This window comes from Protopterus annectens, chromosome 6.part0, assembly GCF_019279795.1.
Source record: "Protopterus annectens isolate FY-2018-M chromosome 6.part0, PAN1.0, whole genome shotgun sequence".
Taxonomy (NCBI): Eukaryota; Metazoa; Chordata; order Ceratodontiformes; family Protopteridae; genus Protopterus; species Protopterus annectens.
In genome coordinates, this window is record NC_056737.1 from 20,226,831 (window position 1) to 20,252,130 (window position 25,300).

The window sequence follows — 25,300 nt, forward strand, 5'->3', positions numbered from 1 at the left end:
GGTCTAGCAATAACACTAAAAAAAAACCTTCAGTCAAACCTCCATGTTTCTCATGAAAATGATGGGCCAGGGGACTATCCAACCTAACATTTCTTATGTCACCAAGGTGTTCCATAATTCTCAGTTTGACTTTGCGTTTAGTCTGCCCAAAATACCATTTTGGTGACGGACAGTTGCAACCAATCACATAAATAACACCAAAGGAATTACAGTCAAAATGGTCAATGGCATTATATATAATGCCATTTATCATCTTGCCTAATCGATATTCCTAATCTTTTCACAAACTTTACATCTTCCGCAGGCATATGCACCTGCATTTATTATCTCCCTCCTTTTATTCTTACTTCTTAACAATTCTTTTAAATTCTGAAATCTTCCATAAGAGAACATAACTTTTTTTGGTAATACACCCCTTAAATTATCATCTCTACTAACAATAGGCCACAAGGAATCCACCAAATTCTTTAATATTGGTGAAAAACCTGAAAACCTGTGTGTCAATTTTTCTGGATTCAAGTTTGGGATATTGGACATAATAGAAATAAACCCCAGGGGTGGTAATTGGAAAAACACTTTAAACAAAAGGGAACTGATGTGGCAGCTTCGTTTGGCAGCTAATCTGTGTCCAGGATTAAATGATTTTATATCTATCTTGCCTGCTTTAAAAGAAAGAGCAGAAAGGGTTTGATTTTAAAATGTGACTTTCTCATAGAAATGTTTTATTGGATTGTTTAGTTTTTATAGTGTATGCCTTTTAGGGTATTAATTTATTCAAGGGATTCTTGTTTGACTGGTGGGATTTTAACCTATCCTGTGTTACTGTAACATATTTAAATCCACATGACTGTTTGAACATTATTCTGATGAAGTCAATTTTACTTTGATGAAAGCGCTTAACCTGGAAATAAATTTTGTGTCTACTAGTCCTGCTGGTGAACTTATTGGTTTTTATGTTAGAAATGTTAACAGAATTTGGCTGAAGCTGGTGCTTCAGGCACCACATAGAGAATATTTTCCATTTAGCTGAGTAAGATTTTCTTGTGCTAAGCCTTCTAGACTCTTTTAAAATGGTTTGTACCTGCTGACTTAAACTGGAGGTACAGTAGGGCACTGTGGAATAAGCCAAGCTGATAATCTGAGAGCCTAAAGGTTGGGGTACACAATATTTCCCTTGTTCTGGGTGAGGAGGTCCACCCCTCTGTGTTAACATCAAAGGTGTTTGGTTAGCTCAAGGAGGAGAGGGAACAAGTGCTCTGGGCCAGTCCAGTATTATCAGGATATCCTTTGGGCCCTCCTGCCTGATCTTCAAAGCACTAGAGGCAACAGCAGTAATAGTGGGAAGGCATAAATGAATATGTGCGTCCAAGGGAAGGAGAAGGCATACGTTTTCCATGCAGATATCTGCCTTGTCCTGGTGCAGAACTTCTTCGGGTGAGTGTTGTCCTTGCTGGCAAATATGCCCACCTGTGAGATGTGCCATGGCTGTGTTATGGAGTGGAAAATTTCACACTGGAGATGTCATTCATTGGGGTCTGTCAGATTCTTCCTGAGATGGTCTTGCCAGTGTATTCTTTACTCTTGGCAGGTACTGTGCCAGGAGGTGCAGGCCTACATATTGTGCTGTCTTCCACATTTGCATTGCTAGACGTCACAAGGGGTAGGAATGTGTGTCTCCCTGCCTGTTTATGTACCACATGACTACAGTACTGCCTGTTTGCACTACTAGGACCCCTGGGTCCCATTTGTCCTGGAAAGCAAGTAAACCATTCTGTACTGCCATGAGTTATTTCCAATTTATGTGCCTCTTTCTGTGCTGAGCGGGTCATAATCCTTGATATTTGAGGTTTTGGGTGCCCTTCATGTCGTCTCCTACTGTGGTGAGGACATGACCCTGGAGCAAGGCTCTGAAGGGTAGGTCCTGATTTTACATACAAGCCTGTACCCACCATGCAAACTCCTAATTGAGGCAAGGTAACAAGGGTGTTTGGGCATCCAGGGATTGAGAGCTCTGGCACCACATACTCTTCAGGTACCACAGCAGCTTCCTCATGTGCAGCCTGGCTATGGGTACCATGAGAATACAGGATGCCATGTACCCCAGTGCTCTGAGGTATTCCCTGGCTGTGATGCTTTGACTTTCCTGTATCTGTAGGAAGCAACTTGTTAGGTTCATAGGTTCATAGGTTCATAGGTTCATACTAGGCTATCTGCCCGAGGGCATTTACAAGCCTAGCCCATCGTTTTGTGGCTTAGGCCACCCCTTTAGTATGGGGAACTATACCCATTATTTTTCTGTGCCTCTGTCGAGCAGTGACACTGAGGTAATCCCTGGGGTATATCTGCGATCTCCCATCCATTGGTCAAGATTTCTCTTGAACAAGGCCAGCGAGGTGCTCTGCCTCACATGTACCGGGATTTTGTTCCACAGCATAGGGAGTCTTTTGGGTGATGATCTATCTCTCCAGCACCATAGCCGTAGCCGCGTGCTCAAGTTTAGTCCCTCCGCCCTTGGCTCTCTGATGATCTAGATTTTTGAGGTGAAGCATATTCATCAAATCTGGGTTTGACAGAGCTGGAGTTCTTTCAGTCGGGCAGCATAGGACAGATTTTTGAGACCCTTTTTTCTTTGGTGAGGAACTTTTGTGGCCTCTCTCTGTGCTGCTGCAAGTGTCGAATACACATTCATGGGGCATGATGAGTAAAGGGAGACTATGACCTCCCTTGATCTAGAGAAGAATCCTTCATGATAAGGTGGGCAATGTAGAAGGTCTTCCTAACTACTTTAGCTACATGGGTGAATGACAGTGCATTTTTGGCATTTAACTTTAGGCCGTGGCTCTGGCACCAGTTATCCGCTTCTGTGAGACCCTTCTGGAAAGTCAACCAAGTTTAAAAGGCATGATCTGCCTTTGACAAAGCCAAACTGGGTTGGAAAGTCTGCAAATTCCATTCCTTCTTTATTTATTAGGTCCATTGTGATCCTCTCTCTCCATTGCAGATAAATAATCACCTTGTGAAGTGGTACCACAGTTGCAGTGCTACTCTCTGAGTGCAGATCCAGAGGTAAGACTTTGATAAACAGCTGTCCTGTAGCTGTGGGTTTAATTCATTGAGTTCATGGAGCACAGCGAGATGTTTGGGGCGGAAATCGTTTGGTATAGTTATCTCTCTTTTGGGGGGGGGGGGGTTTTGACTGAACCCTGTCAGCAGTGTTGGCAATGTCTGTAGGATCAGTAATCTCACATCACATCATTTTTTTTCGAGCATATAGCATATCTGGGAGTTTCCTCCCAGGGGTTTCTATATATAGAAGAAGGAAGCCTTTTGTCTTTGTCTTGAGTTCTTTAGCTATTTTCTTTTTTGATTTTGCTTTGGATGATTTTATGAGAGCTCTTTTTTTTTACTTATAGTGATCAAGGGTGTCTTTACTTTTTTAGCTTTTGCTCCTATTTTGTAGTATCTTGTAGTTTGTTGTAAGTTGTTGTAGGAGGGGGCTTATGGTCAGAGGATTGAAGCAAAGGGTCTTGCCTTGGAGTGTTTTGCCTGTTTGCTTGCAGTCTGCAGGTGCTGGTAGTGGCCTGGTAGAAGGCATTAGGCAGCATGATTAAGTGATTCAGCGGCTTGAGTTTCCGCACGGACCCCACACTTAGGAGACCTGCCACTAGTTCTTAGAGTGAAGTGAAGTTTGTCTTTTTCTTTCCTTACTGTGGGGTTTTTTTAGGTCAGGGGGGTGGATGAGGACCTCCAGCGAGATTAGTTTTGTGGTCTGATCTCACCTAGTAGGGTACACCTCCGTGTGTGACACTGTGTTCCCATGTTCTGTGATGATGAGATTGTTAGATGGTGGGTCTCATGGGATGTTGGTTAGTGAACTAGTGGCATTTTTAGTTTTTTTATGGAGCAGGGAACTTTGGGCTAGGGGCCAGCTTGAGTGAGTGGAGTAGTCTTCCCATGGGTAATTATGGTAATTGAAGGTGATGGTTTTTAAGTGATATTTATCCCCCAGTTCTTTCAGGAAGGGGATGTGAGGTTCCTGTGAGTGAGTGAGGTGGCCTGTAACATGCCACACTGTGCAGAGGAGTCTTGTGCATGGTGGTTTGCACCTGGTGGGTCTCCTCGATGTCTCGCTGCATGTGTTACCCGTCTTGATGTGTAAGTCTGTCCTGATCCTGGATTGTCCTCCTTTCTTTTGGGGTACCTCTGATTTTTTTGGGGCCGATGAAGGATATGAGGGTATAAAAACCTGATAGCCTCGGTGCTCTCAGGAGCCTTGAACCAGGTTTTGTTCACAGCTAGACACAGCGATTTCCATACTGAGAAGGCTCGAAAAGCAGATCGCAGATTTTTTTTTTTAGATTTTTTTTCATTTTTTCAGTTTTTAGTTTTTTTTTTTTCTAGGTTTTAGTTTTCCTTGTCATCCCAGGCAGACAGACACTGGATCCCTTTGAATGACAACAGTGTTTTAAGCCAATTTAAAAAGCTGATCATCTTATCTCTATTATTGTGGCATCATTCTTGAAGGTAGGATACTGCTCAAGGTTCAGGTCATACCTTCTGGGCTACATATAAGAGAGCTCCCTCAATGCTCCTCAATGTTTCATTAGGAGGTAATGCCTCAGGTCGTCAGGTCACCAGCGTGGCAAGGCTGGACAATGACTGAATCATATTTGTACTGAGGAGAGAGACCTGAGTGCTTTTTGGCGATTCTAGGATTCTAGCGGCTGCCTTGCCGGGCAGCTCCTGTTCAGTCTGGTGGCGTCAGTGCGGTGTGTCAGACGACAGTGTGTCTGACTATGACCAGTGTGTCTGGTGTGTGGTCTTGTTTGTGTTGTTGCTGTGACTGACTGACTGACTTGACACTCTGACTGTGAGGTCTAGTTGTTGTGTGTGTTGTGTTCTCTGAGGTGGTGGTTGTTTGGGTGTGCTTTGGTGGCCTCTGCTGTTTCAGAGCCTTTTTGATCAGAGCCTTGTGTATGTGTTTGTGTGTGTTTATGTGTATGATTGAGACTGTAATGGTAATGTGTGGTAATAACTATCTCCTGTGTGTGTGACTGGTCTTGCCAGTCCTATGTTGATGAGCCAGTGAGCTCAGCCTCGAAGCTCAGCCATGGCTTTAGTGTATTGCATGTGTTTTCAGGGAGGAGGTGAGAGGGTTGGAGAGGTACATGAGGGTATGTACATTGCCTCAATATTTCTGGCAGGTTCACCAGGTTCACCAGCACTAGCAGCAACCGATCCCAGACTACCCTAGACATGCTTAGACAAAAAAAAAAAAAAACTTTAAAAAGGTTGTGAAAAGATTCCGGGGATCGGTTTTGGGGGTACATGGGTTTGGGGTGTATATCAAGGTAATAAGTACTGTAGGAAGGTAATAAGTCGTTTAACGAATAAGAAGTAGCTATAGAAGTAGAGATATAAGATGTCTGAGTTAGATATACGAGTATAGTTTTATGTGTAGTGTTTAAGGAAGTAGGTAGTTTTAAGGGAGGTAGTGAAGAGTGGACTTTGGGTAGTTTTACTTTAGGTAGCCCTTAACGTGGCGTTTTAACTGCTGCTACGCTAGCAACTCACTGCATCGAACTCCGCGCAAAAATCACACGGAAAGCCGGCTTTTCATCGGCGAAGCTGGGGTGCTTTATAGCAGGGAAATTACCAACAACAAAATGACCCAAATTGGCCAACAAACCACAAGTCACCTGACAAACCTCCGAGGACAAGAAATGGGAAAAGGCCAATAAACCCACCTCTCAACAACTCCCACCAAGAGTCACCTCTCCGAAGCAACTCAATGGCAGTCACCCCAATGTTAGTCACTCCCACTGATAAACACAGAGACCCTCCTTCTGCCCAAGCAAAAATGGCCTCACAGAAACTTTCAAACAGTTCAGGAACAGCAACCCTGTAACTGAACTTTTAACTCTCAGAAAAGTGGGAAAAGCAAGATTTTTTTTTTTGTGGGAAAAAGCAAGATTTTTTTTTTTTTTTACAGAGATAGCAGAGGTTCACAAGTAATATCAAGTTATAACAGTGCAGTAAATGACCCCACACAAGAGTGCTAGGTCAAGGACAGAAAATATGCAAGTTTTAAGAAAAACGATTTAAAATTAAGTGCAAACAGGAAATTCAGCAAACAGCTTTTGGTTGTGCTCTAAATACAGCTACTAATACAGAAATCAAGTTTAACAAGCCAGAAAATGCTCAAGCTAGGCAGCTATGCAGAAAAACTTAGCAAATAAACAGAGAAAAATACTTAAAATCTCAAAAGTGGCTCCTTTCTTCTCAGCTCCTCTCTTTTCCTCTCTTGCTTCACCAACAGCCAACAAGCCTGAAAAGACGCCTTCAAACCCGAGGGCAACTAGGTTTTAAGAGAGGAAGATGAAGGAGTTATGGAAATGACCCTAGTGGCCAATAAAACTACAGTTTCAAGTCAGTAACCACCTCTCCGGGGCAGGGGGAAGCTGCTCAATGTTAGTCACTCCCACTGATAAACACAGAGACCCTCCTTCAGCCCAAGCAAAAATGGCCTCACAGAAACTTTCAAACAGTTCAGGAACAGCAAGCCTGTAACTGAACTTTTTAACTCTCAGAAAAGTGGGAAAAAGCAAGATTTTTTTTTTGTTTTGTTTTTACAGAGATAGCAGAGGTTCACAAGTAATATCAAGTTATAACAGTGCAGTAAATGACCCCACACAAGAGTGCTAGGTCAAGGACAGAAAATATGCAAGTTTTAAGAAAAACGATTTAAAATTAAGTGCAAACGGGAAATTCAGCAAACAGCTTTTGGTTGTGCTCTAAATACAGCTACTAATACAGAAATCAAGTTTAACAAGCCAGAAAATGCTCAAGCTAGGCAGCTATGCAGAAAAACTTAGCAAATAAACAGAGAAAAATACTTAAAATCTCAAAAGTGGCTCCCTTCTTCTCTCAAGCGTTTTTCCTCTTGGAGGTGCTTCACCAACAGCCAACAAGCCTGAAAAGACGCCAAAACCACGAGGCAACTAGGTTTTAAGAGAGGAAGATGAAGGAGTTATGGAAATGACCCCTAGTGGCCAATAAAACTACAGTTTCAAGTCAGTAACCACCTCTCCGGGGGCAGGGCTGCTGCTCAATGTTAGTCACTCCCACTGATAAACACAGAGACCCTCCTTCAGCCCAAGCAAAAATGGCCTCACAGAAACTTTCAAACAGTTCAGGAACAGCAAGCCTGTAACTGAACTTTAACTCTCAGAAAAGTGGGAAAAAAGCAAGATTTTTTTTGTTTTGTTTTACAGAGATAGCAGAGGTTCACAAGTAATATCAAGTTATAACAGTGCAGTAAATAACCCCACACAAGAGTGCTAGGTCAAGGACAGAAAATATGCAAGTTTTAAGAAAAAAACGATTTAAAATTAAAATTAAAAATTAAAATTAAGTGACCTTGTCTGGGGGATGGAAGCCCCTCTGAAGGGAGGAGTCCAGTAGAGTTCCCAGGAAAACAATCTGGTTGGATGGGGCCAGGCTGGATTTCTTGAGGTTTAAAGTGAACCTCAGAGAAGTCAGGAAGTCCTGTGTGAATTTCAGATCTTTGCTAATATTTGGAATATCTGCAGCTTTTATTAGGCAATTGTCCACGTATGGGTAAATATAGGCCGCTTTGGTTTTGCAGTAAGCAATGATGGGTGCCAAGCACTTTGTGAAAACCATTGGAGCAGCAGACAACCCAAAAGGCAGCACTGAAAACTGATAGTAACAGGAGCTTGCTCTGAAGTGAAGAAAGCTTCTGTGTGATTTCCGAATAAGAATGTGTAAGTAGGCATCCCTTAGGTCTACTGAGGCCATGAACGTTATTATGGGCAGTAATTTTTGAAGTGTCAGCATTTTGAAATTTGGTATTTTGAGGAACTGGTTCAATACAGACAGGTCCAGAATAGGCCGCCGAGATCCTTCATTTCTTTGGACTAGGAATAACTATGTGTAAAAACTTTTTCCTTTTTGTTCTTCTGGAAATTATTCCACTGCTCCCTGAGAACACAGAATCTGTATCTGTTCGAAAGCCTTTGTTTTTTTATTTGGGGGCATGTCTGGGAAACCTAAGTATACTAAAGGCTCTTTCAAAGCGAGTTTGTAACCATTTGCAATAATGTTTAGACCCCACTGTTCTGAAGTAATGGGCGAGTCCAGTTTTGGAGGAAAAGAGACAGTTTTCCTCCTAGTTTTGGGTGCTGGTGGGAGGGTGGGGCAGAGGGAAACGGTCATAATTGCTCTCTGGCTGGGGGCAGTGACCTAGAACTCCCCTGCCTGGGTGTATCAGAGGTTCATTGCCTTGATCTCTCTTGTTGATGCCTTTGCCTGGATGCTCTGTCCTTTTGAAGCTTTCTCTGTTTATTCCTAGGCTGGGCAGGAAAGGACCCATACTTTGTTGGAAAGTTCCTGCTGAACCTAGGTAGTTGTACTTACACGAAGTCCTTAACTGTTTGCATAGACTTTGCCTCGTCTTCCATCTTTTTCAGTACTGCTTCAGCTTTTGGGCCAAAAAGTCTGTCTTTGTCAAGGGGAGCATCCAAAAGGTTAGCTTTTACATGATAGATCAGGGAGAGACTACTGCCTAAGCCATGCATGTCTCCAAATTACTGAACTAGTGACAGCTGCCCTGCAAGATGCCTCCATAGCATCAAAGCCACAATGCAAACAGTGTTTCACCACCTGGAAACTGGAGTGACACAAGTCCAAAAGTTCCTTAGAAAGATTTTTATCTTCCATAGTTGAAATATTTTTGCTTAAGTTGATCCAGGATGGTTTGCTAATAATTGATCACATGAAATTGACAGCTGAGGGCTCTCATACATACAGTAGCATAGGTGTATACCTTTTTTCCGAACCTGTCTAGGGCCCTACTCTCCTTGTCTGTGGGCAGGAGATTCTTGGAAACACTGGCCCAAGACCCTCAGCCAGGGGTAACAACTTCTGGGTCAGCAGAAGGATTCTTACACAGATATTTATGGGTGTCTTGCACCCTGGAAAATATGCCTGCTTTCCTAGGAGCAAGGGGAAGTTAGTCAGGATTCATGGATAGGGTTACCACCTGTCCCTCTTTGCAAGGGACAGTCCCACTTTGGGCAGTTGTGTCCTACGAAAAAAACCTAAAAAATGGCAAATGTCCTGAGATTTTAAGACAAATATATTTCTTATGTTTTCTTTAGTAGTTGCATAAAACAGTTATTTTGTATCTGGAACACATAAATATTATAAGAAATAGCATAAGCAACTCAAATGCTACAGAAATAAGCTTTTGTTTTGGCAAGAAAGTGAACTTTTGTCCTTTACACTGGCCGTAGGTATGTTTTGCTATGCAAAATCTCACATTTGTACAAAAAATGTCCCCCTTTGGGCATTTGAAAAGGTGGCAATCCTATTCATGGAGGCATCCTGAAAAACATCCTCTACCACTTTATGCTCAGGGAGGTCCAGAAACTCCCTAATTCTCTTCTTGTCCGGGGGTAATCTTGTGCTTCCCACTGAAAATGCTGTCTCACAGCATGAAGAGTCTCCCCAAAAGTGTGATCCTCTGGAAGTGAAGCCAAGGGGAGGTTCTCATCAGAATCTGATTCCTCAAATTGCATCTAGAGCAGCAACGCATTCAAGGTCTGCTCACTACTTCTCCCTTCTCATGTGTAGAATTTTTATAGCACAACTGTCTCCTCAGAGACGACTTATTTTAATTTTTGCACATTTATAGATCCATGTATAGATTTTGTCCATCCTTCTACTACTAAGAGGTTTCATTTTAAGGTCACCACTGATTGTCGAAGTAGAAATCTGGTCTATTTAGCCAAATGCAGAACATGTGATTGTTTCTATATAGGCAAGACCAATAGGTCTTTGCTGGAAAGAATGAGACCATGTTAATAGTATAAATAAAGGTGATGTACACAATGCCCTTGCTAAACATCATGTCGAATGTGGACGGGAGCATATGTTTGGCTTTAGGGTGATTGAGATGGTGACTCCTAACATTCGGGGTGGTGATTTCAGAAATTTTTCTGAGGAAAGGGAACTGTCATGGATTATCATCATGCAGGCCGGTAGGTTTCCTGGTATTAATGAAAGGGCCTCTATTAAACCAGCTTTGAAAGCTAGAGGCCTCTTTAAATGAATGAGAATGTTTTATTGATTTATTGAGAAAACTTTTTTTATTGGCTGGTTGTTTTATTACATATGATGAATGTATTATATAATGCAGCTGAATTTATCATTTGTTGTCTGAAGCAGCACATTTACTGTGTGAAAGCGCTTATCTATCTTGTTATATTAGACCTGGATTTTTACGCCAACAGTCGTGTTTTGGTGCTGGTTTATATTTGTTACTTGTATTTACAAGGAATTTGAAGGGTGGCCACAGTGGTGCAGCGGTTAGCATTGCTGCCTCACAGCAAGAGGTTCTCTGGTTCAATTCTCGGCTGGGGTGCCTTCTGTGCGAAGTCTGCATGTCCTCCCTGTGGTCGTGTGGGTTTCCTCCGGGTGGTCCAGTTTCCTCCCACATCCCAAAGACAAGCTGTAGGTGGACTGGACACTCTAAATTGGCCCTAAGCATGAGTGTGTGCATGTGTGTGCCTTCTGTGGAAGGATGGGTGCCGGGCTGACAACTCGACACCGTAAAACTCCACTGCCAATCATGAGCAGACAGGTGATCCGCTGTGGCGACCCCTAACTGGGAAAAGCTGAAAGAAGAAGAAGAAGATTTACAAGGAAATTGAACTTGTGTTTTTACTTTAAAAATTCCAGGGTACCTATGGATAAGAATAGTGGCCTTATTCAACCCAGTACTTTTAACCCCCCCCACCCAATGGTCAGTATATTTGAAAAATTATGTGAATGGGAAATCAGAGAATTACTTGAACATAATGAGCAAAAGAACATAAGGCTTGATAACTTAACATCTGAAGAAAGAAATGTACTAAGACAGATTTGTGAAACCCAGAATTAAGGGTGATGAAACCTGACAAAGGTGGGGGACTAGTCATTATGAATACTAATGACTATAACAACAAAATGTTCTCCATTCTTTACAGTGAAACATATGACGAAGTAAGTACGAATTAAGTAAATATAGCCTACCACAAGACAGACCTAGTATTAGAAGATTTATTACTGAATGACCAGTTAACTCCACCTGAATACAATTCATAGGTAGGTACTAGGCTATTGGTCCTAGGGCCTATACAAGCTTAGCCAAAAGGTACCCTGGCTTTCGCCACCCAAGAAAATTATTTTCCTGTGCCACTGTCGAGCAGAGCCACAGAAGTGATCACCGGGGTGAATTTCCTATCTCCCATCCAATCATCAAGATTTTTCTTGAAGAGTGCTAATGAGGAGCTTTGTTTGATATAGACAGGTAGTTTGTTCCAGAGTATGGGAAGTCTCTGGGACAGGAATCTATCCCTCCAGCATGTTCTGTTTATTGTGGTGACAAGGTTTAGGTCCCTATAGCATGCTGCTTGTAGGGATTGGGATTTCTTTAAGTGGAGCATGTCTAAAAGCTCTGGGTTTGACATAGCTTTGTATGTTAGGCAGAGATCACCTCTGAGTAGGCGATATGCGATGGAGTAAAGCTGCAGTTTTTTGAGACGTTCTGCGTAGGGCATCTGTTTGAGGCCGGTAATCCTCTTTGTGAGGTATTTCTGCGGCCTTTCCAGTTGTAGATGTCTTGTGAGGTACATACCAAAAGGGGCATTGTACTCTATAATGGGTCTAATGAGTGATGAGTAGAGGGGAACAATGACCTCTTTTTTCCTGGATGAGAAACCTTTTGTGATGAGGTGTGCCACGTAGAAGGATTTCCTGACCACTGTGGCGATGTGATCAAAGGAGAGACTACTGTCCACCTGTATCCCAAGGTCTCTTATCACACTTTCGGTGTAAAGTAGACTACCACCTATGTGGTAGGTCATGGGTACAGAGTTTTTACCAAAAGGGATGACAATGCACTTTTTGGCATTGAGCTTGAGGACACGGCTTTGACACCAGGCATCTGTCTCAGCTAGGCCCTTTTGTAGGTTGTCCACATTTTTTGGAGTTTTGATTATGGCTCCTAGTTTTCAGTCATCTGCGAACTTCATTAGCCAAAGACCTTCTGTGTTAGCCTATACTTCAGAGAAGTAGATACCAAACAGGAGAGGACCCAGGACTGAACCCTGTGGTACTCCACTTGTCACTGGTCTGAAGTTGGACAATTATCTTAAAGTTACACGTCCCAGGACCCTTACAATATTTGGAATACCAAAGATTCACAAGGGTCTGAGAACCCACCCCCGACCCACTGTGGACTCTAAGGCTTCCAAAACCTTTATGGTAGCAAAATATATAGATTATCATACAAAAGCAGTCTTGGAAGACTATACGTACAGTTTCAAAGACTCTTGGGATTTTTTTGACTAAGGTTTCCGATGACAAATTCAAAGTAGACACAATTTTTGTAACAATTGACATCAAAGATTTGTTTTCACTGATACCACACACAATAGGAATAGAATGGTTTTATTTATGCTTATGTCAATATACTAACCTAGAACACGACCAGATTTTGACCCTAAGGACTTTAATGGAAGTAGTGTTGGACAATAATTTTATCATCCTTGAACACCAACTACTCAGGCAAATGAAGGAGGTGGCCATGGGGGTCTCGTGTCCCCATTTTTGCCAACATTGCACTGGCCTACTAGGGAAATTAATTACATCATCAATTATGAATTTGCAAAAAGTTGGACCTTATATGGTTGCTTTTTGGACGACATCATTATTTTTCAGAATGACAAACGTGAAAAATTAGACCAGTTTTTTCAGTATAAACATAACACCACCGACTTCCTAACGTTTACTATGACTGTATGTGAAGAAAAGGACAACTATCTTAATGTCACTATTAGGAAAAACTAAGACCAAATTTGAGTCTACTATCTACAGGAAACCTACGTATTCCAATACGTTACTACACTTCAGCAGTTGGCATCCCATCCATCAGAAAAAATCTTTTGTGAAAGGACAGTGTGTACGCTTGGCACATATGATATCTGAACACAGTGAATTTGAGATTCAATGCAACATTTTACATGACATGTAAACTAAAAGAGGGTACCCCACCCCCTTCCTGAACAATATATTCAATGAGGTAAAAGAGAAGAGGACTGGGGGTTACTACCTACCATTATTAGGGATGCATACGGAACAAATGCCTACAAACAACACAACTGTTACTAATGAAAACAAAATGTGTAAGGCATTAATTTTAACATACAATAGTGATTTCACTGACATAAAAAAAAAGTGATATGCAAAAATTGGAGAGTTTTTGAAACTGAACCAGAATATAAGGAAACAGTTGGGAAAAGCTCACTCATTATATACAAAAAAGATATCGGTATAAAAAATATGCTAGAGAGAGTGATTAGCTGTGAGCAAGTGGGGATGATGAAAAAATGTAGATGTTGTACACAGTGTAAATGTATACTGGAAGGTGGTGAAGTAAGATTAGAACATTATAGTACTATCAAACTTAAAAAAAAGTTCAACTGTAATAGTACTAGCATTGTTTACTTATCAGCATGTCAGAAATGCATCAGTTTCTATAATGGAAAAATGAAGAAATGTCTAAAAAGCAGAAAATACAAAGTACAGTTTTGTACCTACCATAAATGTAGATGTTCGAAGATCCACATTGCTGCAGTCCTAACACTTGGGTAGTCCGCTGTCCCTCGGTCGGCCCGAATATCAGAGTATAAGGCTGACGTCGGTCAAGGCGCATTTGACTGACATCAGAACGTCAGGGTACAAATGCGCATGACCGACGTCATATCCTCAGTCTTTTCTTGCCCCAGATGTCAGAAGACCCTAAAAAGAAAGGTCAAAACCCATAGACAACAACTAAACCACCAACCAGCCTAACACCAAAAATATGTACAATATATACAATTATACAATTATACCTCAGATGGATAACCCAACCCACACAACCACCTCAAACTACAGAGGGAAGGAGGGAGGGTAATTGGACTGCAGCAATGTGGATCTTGAACATCTACATTTATGGTAGGTACAAAACTGTACTATGTTCTTCATCTCACATTGCTGCAGTCCTAACACTTGGGTAGAATCCCAAAGCAGAGGTAAGGGAGGATGGCTAAACTATAATGAAGCAGGAGCTGCCAAAATGCCCTGCAACACAGCAGTGGCAAAACCAGCCCTGGATTTAGAGTACAGTGGAAGGTGATAATGCCTAGAGAAGGTATGCACTGAACTCCAAGTGGCTGCCTCCAAAATATCCTTAGTAGCCACCCCCCTCAAAAAGCTGTTGAAGTGGCAGTAGCCCTAGTGGAATGAGGCCTAATCCCAGCTGGAATCTCTTTGCCATGATGGGAATAACAGAAAGCAATGCAAAATCCAATCCACTTAGAAATAGTTTGTTTTGACATGGGCTTGCCCTGAGAGCACAAAGCAAAAGAAACTAATAACTGCTGAGATTGTCTGAACCCTTTAGTTCTGTCCAAATAATATCGCAACTGCCTGTGTACATCTAAAGTGTGCAAAATCTTTTCCCCTTTAGTTTGGGGATTTGCATAAAAAGTAGGCAAATGAATAGTTTGGTTTAAAGCCACACTAGAAACCACTTTAGGCATAAAGGTAGGATTAGTACGTAAAGATACCCTATCCTTATGGAAAATTAAGAAAGGCTCAACTGCCATAAGGGCCTGCAATTCAGAAACCCTTCTTGCAGAGGTAATGGCCAACAAAAAAGCAGTCTTCCATGACAAATATTTCAACTCAGCAGTAACTGCAGGCTCAAAAGGTTGTAGAGTGAGTTTCTCCAACACAAAATTGAGATCCCAAGCAGGAGTAGGAGCCCTTCGTGGGGGTCTTATATTCTTTGCCCCTCTAAGGAATTGCTTGAACAAAGGATGAGAAAACAATGGTGGGTCACAGTCATAGTGAGCTGAAATTGCTGCAGCATGAATCTTAATAGAAGAGAAGGACAAACCTTTGTCCAATAACTCAGTAAGATATTGAAGAGCCACACTTAAATCAGGCTCAGAAACATCCAAATCCTTAGCTGCACTCCAAAATAAAAATCTCTTCCATTTATCTGCGTACACTTTCCTTGTACTAGGCCTTCTAGCTTCCAAAATCACATTCAAAACTTGTTGTGGAAGTTGAGACCCTCTATGGTTTAAAACAGAATATGCCATGCTGTTAGGTGAAGAGAGTGAAGTTTGACATTGAGCAAATGACTGTCCTCCTGGGACAACAGATGTGGAATCAAAGGCAAAGGCCATGGAGGCTTCTGTACTAGACATCTCAGTAATGGGTACCAGTGCTGTCGAGGCCAATCTGGAGCTATCAAAATCATCCTTGGCTTGTCCTGTCTGACCTTTAGAAGTACCTTTGGGAGGAGAGGCAGAGGTGGAAAGGCATACACATGAAGATTTTTCCAACTGAAAGAAAGAGCATCCACTTTCCAAGCTGTGGGATGAAACCACTATGTGCAAAACTTTGGCAGCTGGTGGTTTAGTGGAGAAGCGAACAGATCTATGTCTGGAGTTCCCCAGGACACTGTCAATTTCTGAAATACATGAAGATCCAGTTTCCACTCGTGGGGATCCATGATTTGTCTGCTTAACACATCTGCTAAGGAGTTCTGTGCTCCCGGCAGAAACCTTGCCTGAAGACTTAGTTGTAAACTGAGAGCAGTCTCCCACAAAATCATTGCTTGCCTGCATAGAGGATAAGAATGTGTTCCCCCTTGCTTGTTGATGTACCACATGACAGTTGTGTTGTCTGTTAGAATCAACACCTGCCCTGGAAGAAGTAAATCCTTGAAAGCTATTAATGCAAACTGGACTGCTAACATCTCCTTCAAGTTGATATGTAGATGCTGTAGTCTGACAGGCCACTTGTCTTGTATCCACTTTCCGTTTAGATGAGCTCCCCAAGCTTTGTCTGAGGCATCTGTCGTTAGAATTTGACTCGCCTCTGGCCGGGTCACAGAGAGTCCCTTGTTTAGGTGACATTCCTGAGCCCACCACAAAAATTCCTTTTGAATGCAAGGTATTATTTGAATGACAGTGTCCAGATGCTGGCAGTGCTGTGTCCATACATTTTGAGATACCATTGCAACTTCCTCATATGCAGTTTGGCATTGGGAAGCACCAGAATACAAGATGCCATGAACCCTAAGGCTTGAAGGACTGTCCTTGCAGTCAGCCCGGACTGAAGAGATAGATGATGGAAATAAAGGGAAAGATTCTTTTGTTTGTCCGGGGTTAGAAAGGCCATCTGGGATGCTGTATTCAGTCTTACACCCAGAAAGCACATGTCTTGAGAGGGTACTAGACTGGACTTTATTTCGTTCACAGAATACCCCAGGCATCTTAGCACTGCTATCACATATTCCAAATGACGAAGAAGCTCGTCCTTCCTTGAGCCAGAATCAGGCAATCGTCCAAATAAGGATAGATTTGTATTCCTTTTAGCCTGAAGAAAGCTATCACTGGAGCCAGAACTTTCGTAAATACTCTGGGCAGAGTAGATAAGCCAAAGGGCAATGCAGAGAACTGATAGTGAGAAGTCCCAGTCCAACGCAGATATTTCCTGCAACTTAGCCTGATAGGAACATGAAGGTAAGCCTCCTTGAGATCCAAAGTTACCATCCAGTGATCCTTGCCCAGTAGAGGTAAAAGCTGTTGTAACGTCAACATTTTGAACTTGGGAATGTCCAGATAAGTGTTGAGGATGGATAAATCCAAAATTGGTCTCCACGTGTTCCCCTTTTTTGGCACAAGGAACAGGCGAGAATAAAATCCTAGGCCCCTTTCTGGCATAGGAACCGGCTGTATGGCCCCTATTTGGAGTAACAGAGAAATTTGCTTGTGAGCCTCTATTCTTTGTTGAGGAGGAATGTCTGGCATGCCTTTGAAAGGAGGCAAGGTATGGAAATAAAACCTGTAACCGTGATGTATGATATCCAGTACCCATCTGTCTTGGGTAATCAAACTCCAATTTTCTTTGAAAAGTGCCAACCTTCCTCCCAAAGGTGCTGCCAGGCGAGAAGGTTCTGGCAGCTGAAAAGGTAGGTCATTGGGTCTGTTTACGAAAGGACTGACCCCTGCCCTCACCCGAAGACTGTGCAGGAGAACTCCCTGTTCTAGGCCTGAAAGAGCCCTGACCTCTGCCCCTGCCACGTCTAGATCTACCCCTAGACTGGGAATCATAAGAAGGATACGTCCACCCTTTAGTAGGCCAATTTCTACTAAACTTTGGAGGCTGAACCTGCAAAAAATCTTTAACAGTCTGCATAGACTTAGCCTTGTCTTCCATTTTCTTTAAAACTGCCTCAACAGGAGAACCAAACAAGACATCAGATTGCAAAGGGGCATCCAAAATCCTAGTTTTAACATGGTCAGATAAATTTAGATCCCTCAGCCAGGCATGCCTGCGAATAACTGACCCAGTGGCAGCCACCCTAGATGAGGCCTGAACAGCATCAAAACCACATTGCAAAGAATGCTTACCCACCTGTTCAGAAACATGCACTAAATCTTGTAACTCTTTACAATCAATACCTTCCGCCAGAGCATCAACCTTAGATTTCAACTGTGAAAGGAGATAATTTTGATATTTCAACATGTGAAACTGGCAATTCAAAGCTCTCATGGCTAGAGTGGAAGAAGTATAAACTTTCTTTCCCCACCTATCCAAGGCCCTGGCCTCTTTATCTGCCGGAACTGGATTCTTGACAACAGAAGCCTTAACACCCTTAGGCCCCTGGCTAACAGTTTCTGGGTCTGCCCTAGGACTCTTAAAAAGATACTTATGAGCTTCAGGCACCCTGTAATACCTATCTGGTTTAACAGGAGCAGGAGGCAAAGAATCAGGATTAAGAGAAGCCTCTGCAAACACATCTTCCACCACATTCAGAACAGGAGGTATAGCTAAAGGCCTATGCTGGGGTAAAACAAGAATTCCCTAAGCCTTTTCCTGGAATCAGAGAAATCCTGACCTTCCCATTTAAAATGCTCTCTCATGGAGTGAAGGGTCTCTGAAAAAGAAAAATCCTCAGGAGGAGAAGCAGAGGGAGTAGAATCATCCACATCAGAATCAGAATAATGAGAATACTCCTGCAAGTCTTCAGCCGAAGACTCAGACACATCTGAAGCCTGCTCATAATCCCCTAACACAGGTTCCATCCTAGGCCTCTTATCAGGAGGGGGCATAGAGCCTCTAATCAAAGTAATTAAATCTTCTGCCATTTTAAGCATGTGCTTCTTGGGCACTGAACCTGAAGAACTAGGAGTGACACCCACAGAAGCAAAACTAGACCTGCCTCTAGGAGAAGCCTTGGAAGCAGAAAGAGAGGGCCTAGACACCTTAGGAAGGGAGGGGAGTACAGTTACCTGAGAAGCCCCTACAGCCTGACCTGCCTCCTGGGAGGCCACATCCTGTAAAAACACAGTTTCTCCCTGGGACTCCAGAGAGGCCTCCGTCGGAACCACCGGTTCCACTGGCGCCTCTAAAGAACCGGCGTCCGGTTGGGACGACTCCTCTAACCTAGGTTTAACTGCCTTGTCCTTGCGCTTCTTTGAGGAAGCCGGCCGGAGCATCCGGCGGCATATTGTAATTGCACCGCTTCCCAAAGACCAACCTGGCACAATCCAACCTCGCTTTATAGTGCGTTTATTGAACCTAGCACAAAAGCGACACCCAACAACGTCGTGCTCAGGTCCCAAACAAGGTATACACAAATTATGGTAATCCCTATGCGGTATCTGTTTCCCACAAGAAATACAGTTATTCACTTTTTCTGACATCCGGTAAACCACTGAGGCAAGAAAAACCAAAATATTCCCCAACGGGGTACTTAACCAACTCTGACTTCGGTCTGAAACTCTGAATTCGAAAAATTTCAGAACGCCGAACGGCACTTGCAACACTGCTTCTGCATTGGACCATGCGGCAAAAAAGACTGAGGATATGACGTCGGTCATGCGCATTTGTACCCTGACGTTCTGATGTCAGTCAAATGCGCCTTGACCAACGTCAGCCTTATACTCTGATATTCGGGCCGACCGAGGGACAGCGGACTACCCAAGTGTTAGGACTGCAGCAATGTGAGATGAAGAACATCTATGACATTGCGAAGAAAGAAATGAACAATGCACTATCATTGCATATTCAGAAGTTCACTGACCATTTTTTCAAATTTATTATTATTGACCAGGTGGATGGGGGCAGAGAGGTGGACCCACAGGCGACTACCTTGAATACAAGCAGATTCAGTGGCAACTGCGAACAAATGCCACTACCTACCCTAGTTTTAATGAGAATATATCAATCAGTCCTGTCTTAAAATTAAAAGCAGCCTTAGTTTTATAAGTATTTCATGTTTTTAACAATTTGGCATGGTGAAACGAATATTTGTGTATACATGTGGAAAATTTGGGACATAGCCCTTTAAGATGTCCATTTTTCACTTGTTTAATTAACATTAACAGCATACTGGGTATAAAACATGGAGCTGTGTGTGCTTTCAGTATTCTGATGAAGTTCTTTTACTAAGGACAAAAGCACTAAATAAACAGATTTTCTACAAAGTGGTCAGCTGCCTCCTTACATCCTGGTGGTATTATTTCCTAGTTTGTGGTTCCTGTTTTTATTTATACACTAAAAACATACTAATAGAGCAAGGCAGATGATGTGGTGAATGGTTCTTCTTGTTGTTGTCAGGTCCAAGAGAGAATGCAGTATGCTCTGTCTCACTAAGACACTTCTCAAAATAATATTTAAAATATTACTGCTGGGATAGCTTGCAGAATGACAATTTCTGGTCATCTGACGTGTTATTCCCAGGCAAAACACCCACTGCTGGCAGCTGGAAGCATTTAGCATCTACCTGTGAAAATACATAGACAAGGGCTTTAGCTGAGATCTTTGGCAGGTGCCGGAAGTCATAAAACAATTTATTTCCTTCATGCTTCCAAAGTAGCAATTAGTTCACTCCAAAGACAATACAGAATGCTTTCTAGTACAGACTTTGTGTCTCCTGCTGCATTGAAACTTGAGAGAGAGCCTCTTTATGGCCTAGCCTGTAAAGTGATTTAACTTCAAACATTTTTCTAAAGTTTGCTGGATTGAGGTTAACCCTCCGGTTTCCTCTGTTAACATATACATTTAAACAGTTACAATAGTGCATGTACATTTCTGTTCTCTTCCAGTAGGGCACACTGTGGATACATTTTAAGCACAAGCACTTTACAAATACTTTTTACATTTTAAGCACAAGCACTTTACAAATACTTTTTAACACAGACTTCTGAACAAAGCAGTTTGACATACACATGACATACAATTCTAATACATTTGTAACACAAGCATGTTGTACAGATTAGTTTGATATTCACAAATGACAAATAACTATTTACAAAATTTCAGCTAGCTGTGCTGGCAGTACTTCCTTTTGTCACACTTGTCTTAGCAAACGAACTAAGAGTTTGGCCCTGCGTCTAGTCATTCTAGCATTAAATCATAAACAATTAAGGATGTCGAGGTCTGGGCCTAGGCAAGTAACAAAAATATTATGGAAGTCTCTGTGTGGGATTTGTTTACCACAGCAGAGACAATTATTTAATTTATCTGACATAAGCAAAAAAGAAGAGAGTTCCCCAACATGGTATTTATCTTTCCAATGACAACTTCTTTCTGGTGAGGACCGAATGATGCACTTGAATACTGCTTTAGGCTCCGGCGGCAAGAAAAGACTGAAGTGCTGAGGCAGGCCGGCTCCCTTTATACCAGAGTGTACTGACGTCGGTACGGGCATCTGTCAGCCTGGGAGGCAAAAACAGTTTTCGCTGGTAGTCGGGCCAACTGAGGGCTTTCACGGCAGGAAATACCAACAGTCAGGACTACAGCAGTGATACATGAAGAACATCAGAAGGGAACACAATACCATCTTTTACACAGCTCATGGAAAAAAACAAAATCCAAGAACGTGGTTGCCCTTCAGAGTATTCAGGAATGGAGGACACAAGGTGAAGCCCAAGGTTCACGGGAACTTTAATAAGCAATTTTCAAACAAAGAGTTGCATATGCATAGAACGGTTTAACTGAATGTCGGAGAAATAAAAAACAGTAGGATACAGAAAGAAGTGGGATACTGACTAACAAGGAACTGTAGCTTTTCTATTAAGTAAGAACACGCATATGGCAATGTTAGTCAGCCGTTTTCATATGTTGATAGTTTCTGTGTTTCATTGATTTCACAAACTTGATTCACAAGGAATGAGCTTAGCTGCTTAATAATGTGATTAAGACAAACACTACACTACTTGAAACAATACTTAACCAGATTTAAAAAGATTTCTATATTATATTATTTACTTATTTTTTGAGTTCAGTCTTCTGCTATTAATTTTACTTTACCGCTTTGTGGTGAATAGTATCCTCTGTACAAGTTCAAACAGTGTTTTCATATTTTCTCTGTACAATCTGATATATACAATTAAATAATCCCTTCTTTAAACTTTATGTTTAGATCATTTCTGAAAGTTAAGAGTTCACATGGTCATTCTTCTAATCCAGTCATCAAAATAAATAAATAAAAGCAAAAGACAGTACCATGAGTGAATTTAAACTTTTTGCGATGGGCCTTGGCAAAGTTCCTCAGTTGATGTCCAGTCTAAACAAAGTTTTGAAGAACTGCAAAAACAAGTTGGGTGCACCAATGAACACAGTGATTCTTATTACATGAGAAAAGGCAATCTATCACATAGGCTTTATGAGTGTCTGCTGAACTACAATTGCTGGAACAGCAGAACCGGAAATCTCAATGTGGAAGGTTGAGGACAGGGATATAAACACACTTTCCAAGGTTAGGGTACCTAAGTGAGCTCTACTCTCTCCAACATGTTGTCATCTCCGTGTTAGCCTATAAAGATAACAAAGCTGTATTAGGTGTAGCTCCTCCCACGTGAGGTGGTGAATGGTTCAAATCCTCCTACAAAAACATTTTACTGGTGAAACACCAAGTTTCAAAATATGCTGTTTTTTTCTCTTCTTTATGATTTGCAGTTTAATTTTTGGACTTGTGGTAATTTTTCTGGTATCCACAATTCTGGTCTCACACTTGTCCTATGCAGACTGCTTTATTCCTTCACAAACAGGACACAATTTGGTATTATGTGTGAAGGCTACCAGCCCAGCCAGAGAGAATTTTATTGATAATTCTATGTCATTGTAAATATTAATATAATCCACAGGTGTGTTTTACAAATGTAAGAAAACTGTGTTATATTATTTTATTTTTTTATTTTATTTATTTTACATTTGTTAACCGGGCTAGTCTATCTGGATATATTTCCATTTTCAGTAGAGGCCCGGGGAGAAAAGCTCCACATGTAGACAGGACGGATAACAACAAAACAACAAATACATAATAACAGATTAACAAACAGATTTGTTCTGAGCCTCAAAAATGTAACCACAGTGCACCCTGCTGGAAGAAAGCTGATAAGTGAAGCATTTTGTGACTGATCTTATGCTCGGAGACAGGATGTCTGGACTAAGAAATTCTTTCTACTGTCTTAGGACAAGAGTTAATTACTAGGTTTTATATGTAAAGTGTCCTTTGTGTGTGGCTTGGGATCTAACTGTTGTAGACTTTTTATTAATGCTATTTTACCACTGTGTCATCTGCATCTGCACTGTGGTCAGGTTCATGCATGAAAACAACTCAGTTTACAACAGGTTCATAGGTGTAAACTAGGCTAACGGCCACAGAGGCCTTTTTAAGTCTAGCCATGCATCCCAATAAAGAAAAAAATATTTTATTTCTTCTGGTGCTAAAACTCTAAAGTAAATTAGAACGACACTCAGGTGGACAAAACACACAAGCAATCTTTGTCCATCAGCACTATTCACATATTTGTGTCATAACAACTGAAATGAAAATCTCACTTTTTTTCTTACAACTGAAATGAGAATCTTACCTGTAAGAAATAAAAGATGCTACAACAAGCTCTTTCCATTTTTAGTGATTTTTCCATCAAATGGTTTCCCAATCCGACTGTTATTTAACCTGTGAGGTAGAATCTATATCCCTAACCCACTTCTGATACATTTTCTGGTATAGTGTACAGCACATACATTAAATAAAAATGAAATTCTTACCAGTACATCATGTACCAAAGCTTGATACGTCCAGCTATGGTGCAAAGAAGTGGCTAAGTCTATGTTTCGGTCAACAAGAACTAATAAGGGTCGCTGAAAACTGCAAAGGAAATGTACAAGAAATTATCAGTGAAGAACAATGCAGGGAAAGCTATTTTACAAAACTGCAACAATGATAGCCACTTGTTGTAAATTAAGATCCTATACTTTTTGCAAGTCTTGACTTTCTTGAACCACTTGCAACATTCAGCCATAACAAAGATAATGGTACTCCTTAAAAGCTTGTCAATAAATTTCTAGTTTATGATGTGAAGTGTGAAACGTGAATCACAATGATGGAGATATTTCACATATTTTAGGAGATTTAAGACAGTAACCTATGTGGGCTTTTTAATGCTAAATTAAAATTAATTAAGGCATACACAGTCTAAATTATTCAGGACTCGAGCTCTGCTGTACATGCTTGAGTTGGTTATTGGCTCTGAGTGGCAAGTCTATAACTGTATCATGATCCACTTACATTAAATATTGTAACTGTCTAGTTACATATTCAGGAAGTAACTATTAATTATTGTGTAAAGTCCAATAAAAATCATAAACGTCTTGAAGTTAAATCATAAGTTTAAATTTCTTAAAGACAGGTATACTGAATAATTAACATATTTTGCAAACGTTTTCTTAAAAACTTATGAACAGCGTTCTATTTTTTAGTATCTGTTTTGTTAGACTGCAAAATTCTCAAAACATTTTAATACTAAGATGTTTTCAAAAAAAAGAAGTTATGTCTTACCATAATGCTCCATCTGTGTTGCTGATCTTCCATTCATCACTGATGGGTTCGGTTCCGAGCCCTCAGAACCATATTGGCCTAATACCAAGCTCGTGTACACCAACAACTGTCGAGCTAAGCTGCTACTCACAATGTCCTTCTCCCTGTTACCTCAGATCGAGTTTGCATAAAACATATAGAAGTAAGGCAGAGGCCATCTCTGTGCAAAAACCCTGAAAACACCACAAGGACCCATGAGATCCACCAGGAGCCTTTGGTAGGGGACGGAGGTTGTGATGTGATGAATTGAAAATCAGCAAAAAAACTGAATAGGAACCTAGTATACGAAAAACACTTTATGTTGAACAGCAGAGCTTTCGGATACAATCCTTCATCAATACTTGTATCCGAAAGCTCTGCTGTTCTACATAAAGTGTTTTTCGTATACTGGTTTCCTATTCAGTTTTTTTGCTGGTTTGTCTTTGGCGTTTGTGACTGATAATGAATTGAAAATCAACAACACATATGGAATGTTATGCAAAGACATAACTTCTTTATCTGATGTTGTTAATCTTCTTCCCATTCATCACTGATGGGACAGAATCCCAAGCTACCTGAGAAACCTGGGTGGCCCTTATGGCAGAACATTCCTGAGCACCATTGAGCCGAAGACCACTCTTCCCCTGGCGACCATATCCAACTTGTAATGTTTGATGAAAGTGTGGGGTTTAGCCCAAATGGTTGCTGTGCAAATGTCGTCCATAGAAGCTCTGGAGTGAAAAGCAACAGAAGTTGCTATAGCTCTAGTTGAATGTGCTTTGATATTGTGAGGTTTAGGCTCATTTGTACGTGAATATGAAAAGGCAATACGATCTCTGAGCCACTTTGATAAAGTGACTTTTGACACAGCGTATCCCATTTTTGGACCAGAAAAGGAAATGAAAAGTTGATTTGTCCTGTGAATAGATTTAGTTCTGTCTAAGTAAAAATGTAGTTGCCTATGTACATCCAATGAGTGTAGACAGTATTCTCCTTTATTGGAATAGTTTGGGAAAAACACTGGGAGATCAATGGATTGGTTCACAAAGAAATCAGAAATCACTTTGGGAAGAAAAGATGGATTAGTACGTAGCAATGCTCTCTCTTTATGAAATATTAAGTATGGTCTCTTAATGCATAAGGCTTGTAATTCTGATATCCGTCTATCTGAAGTGACAGCTACCAGAAATAGAGATTTCCATGATAGGAATTTAAGATCACATTTTGCAGCAGGCTCACAAGGGGGTAGACAGAGAGAGAGACTATAGTACTAGGGAGAGATTCCACGCCTCTAATGGA

At 41.3% G+C, this 25,300-nt stretch overlaps 1 protein-coding gene across 3 annotated transcripts in view; it reads right to left on the bottom strand.

Annotated features, from left to right (window-relative positions):
- Nucleotides 1-25,300, bottom strand: part of SCFD1 (sec1 family domain containing 1) — a 3,579,547-nt gene that overhangs the window by 2,786,754 nt on the left and 767,493 nt on the right. For all 3 annotated transcript variants that reach the window (XM_044073814.1, XM_044073812.1, XM_044073811.1), the window contains exon 10: nucleotides 23,194-23,293. In XM_044073814.1, the coding sequence (XP_043929749.1) occupies nucleotides 23,194-23,293 (100 nt within the window). The remainder of the gene's footprint in view (nucleotides 1-23,193; nucleotides 23,294-25,300) is intronic.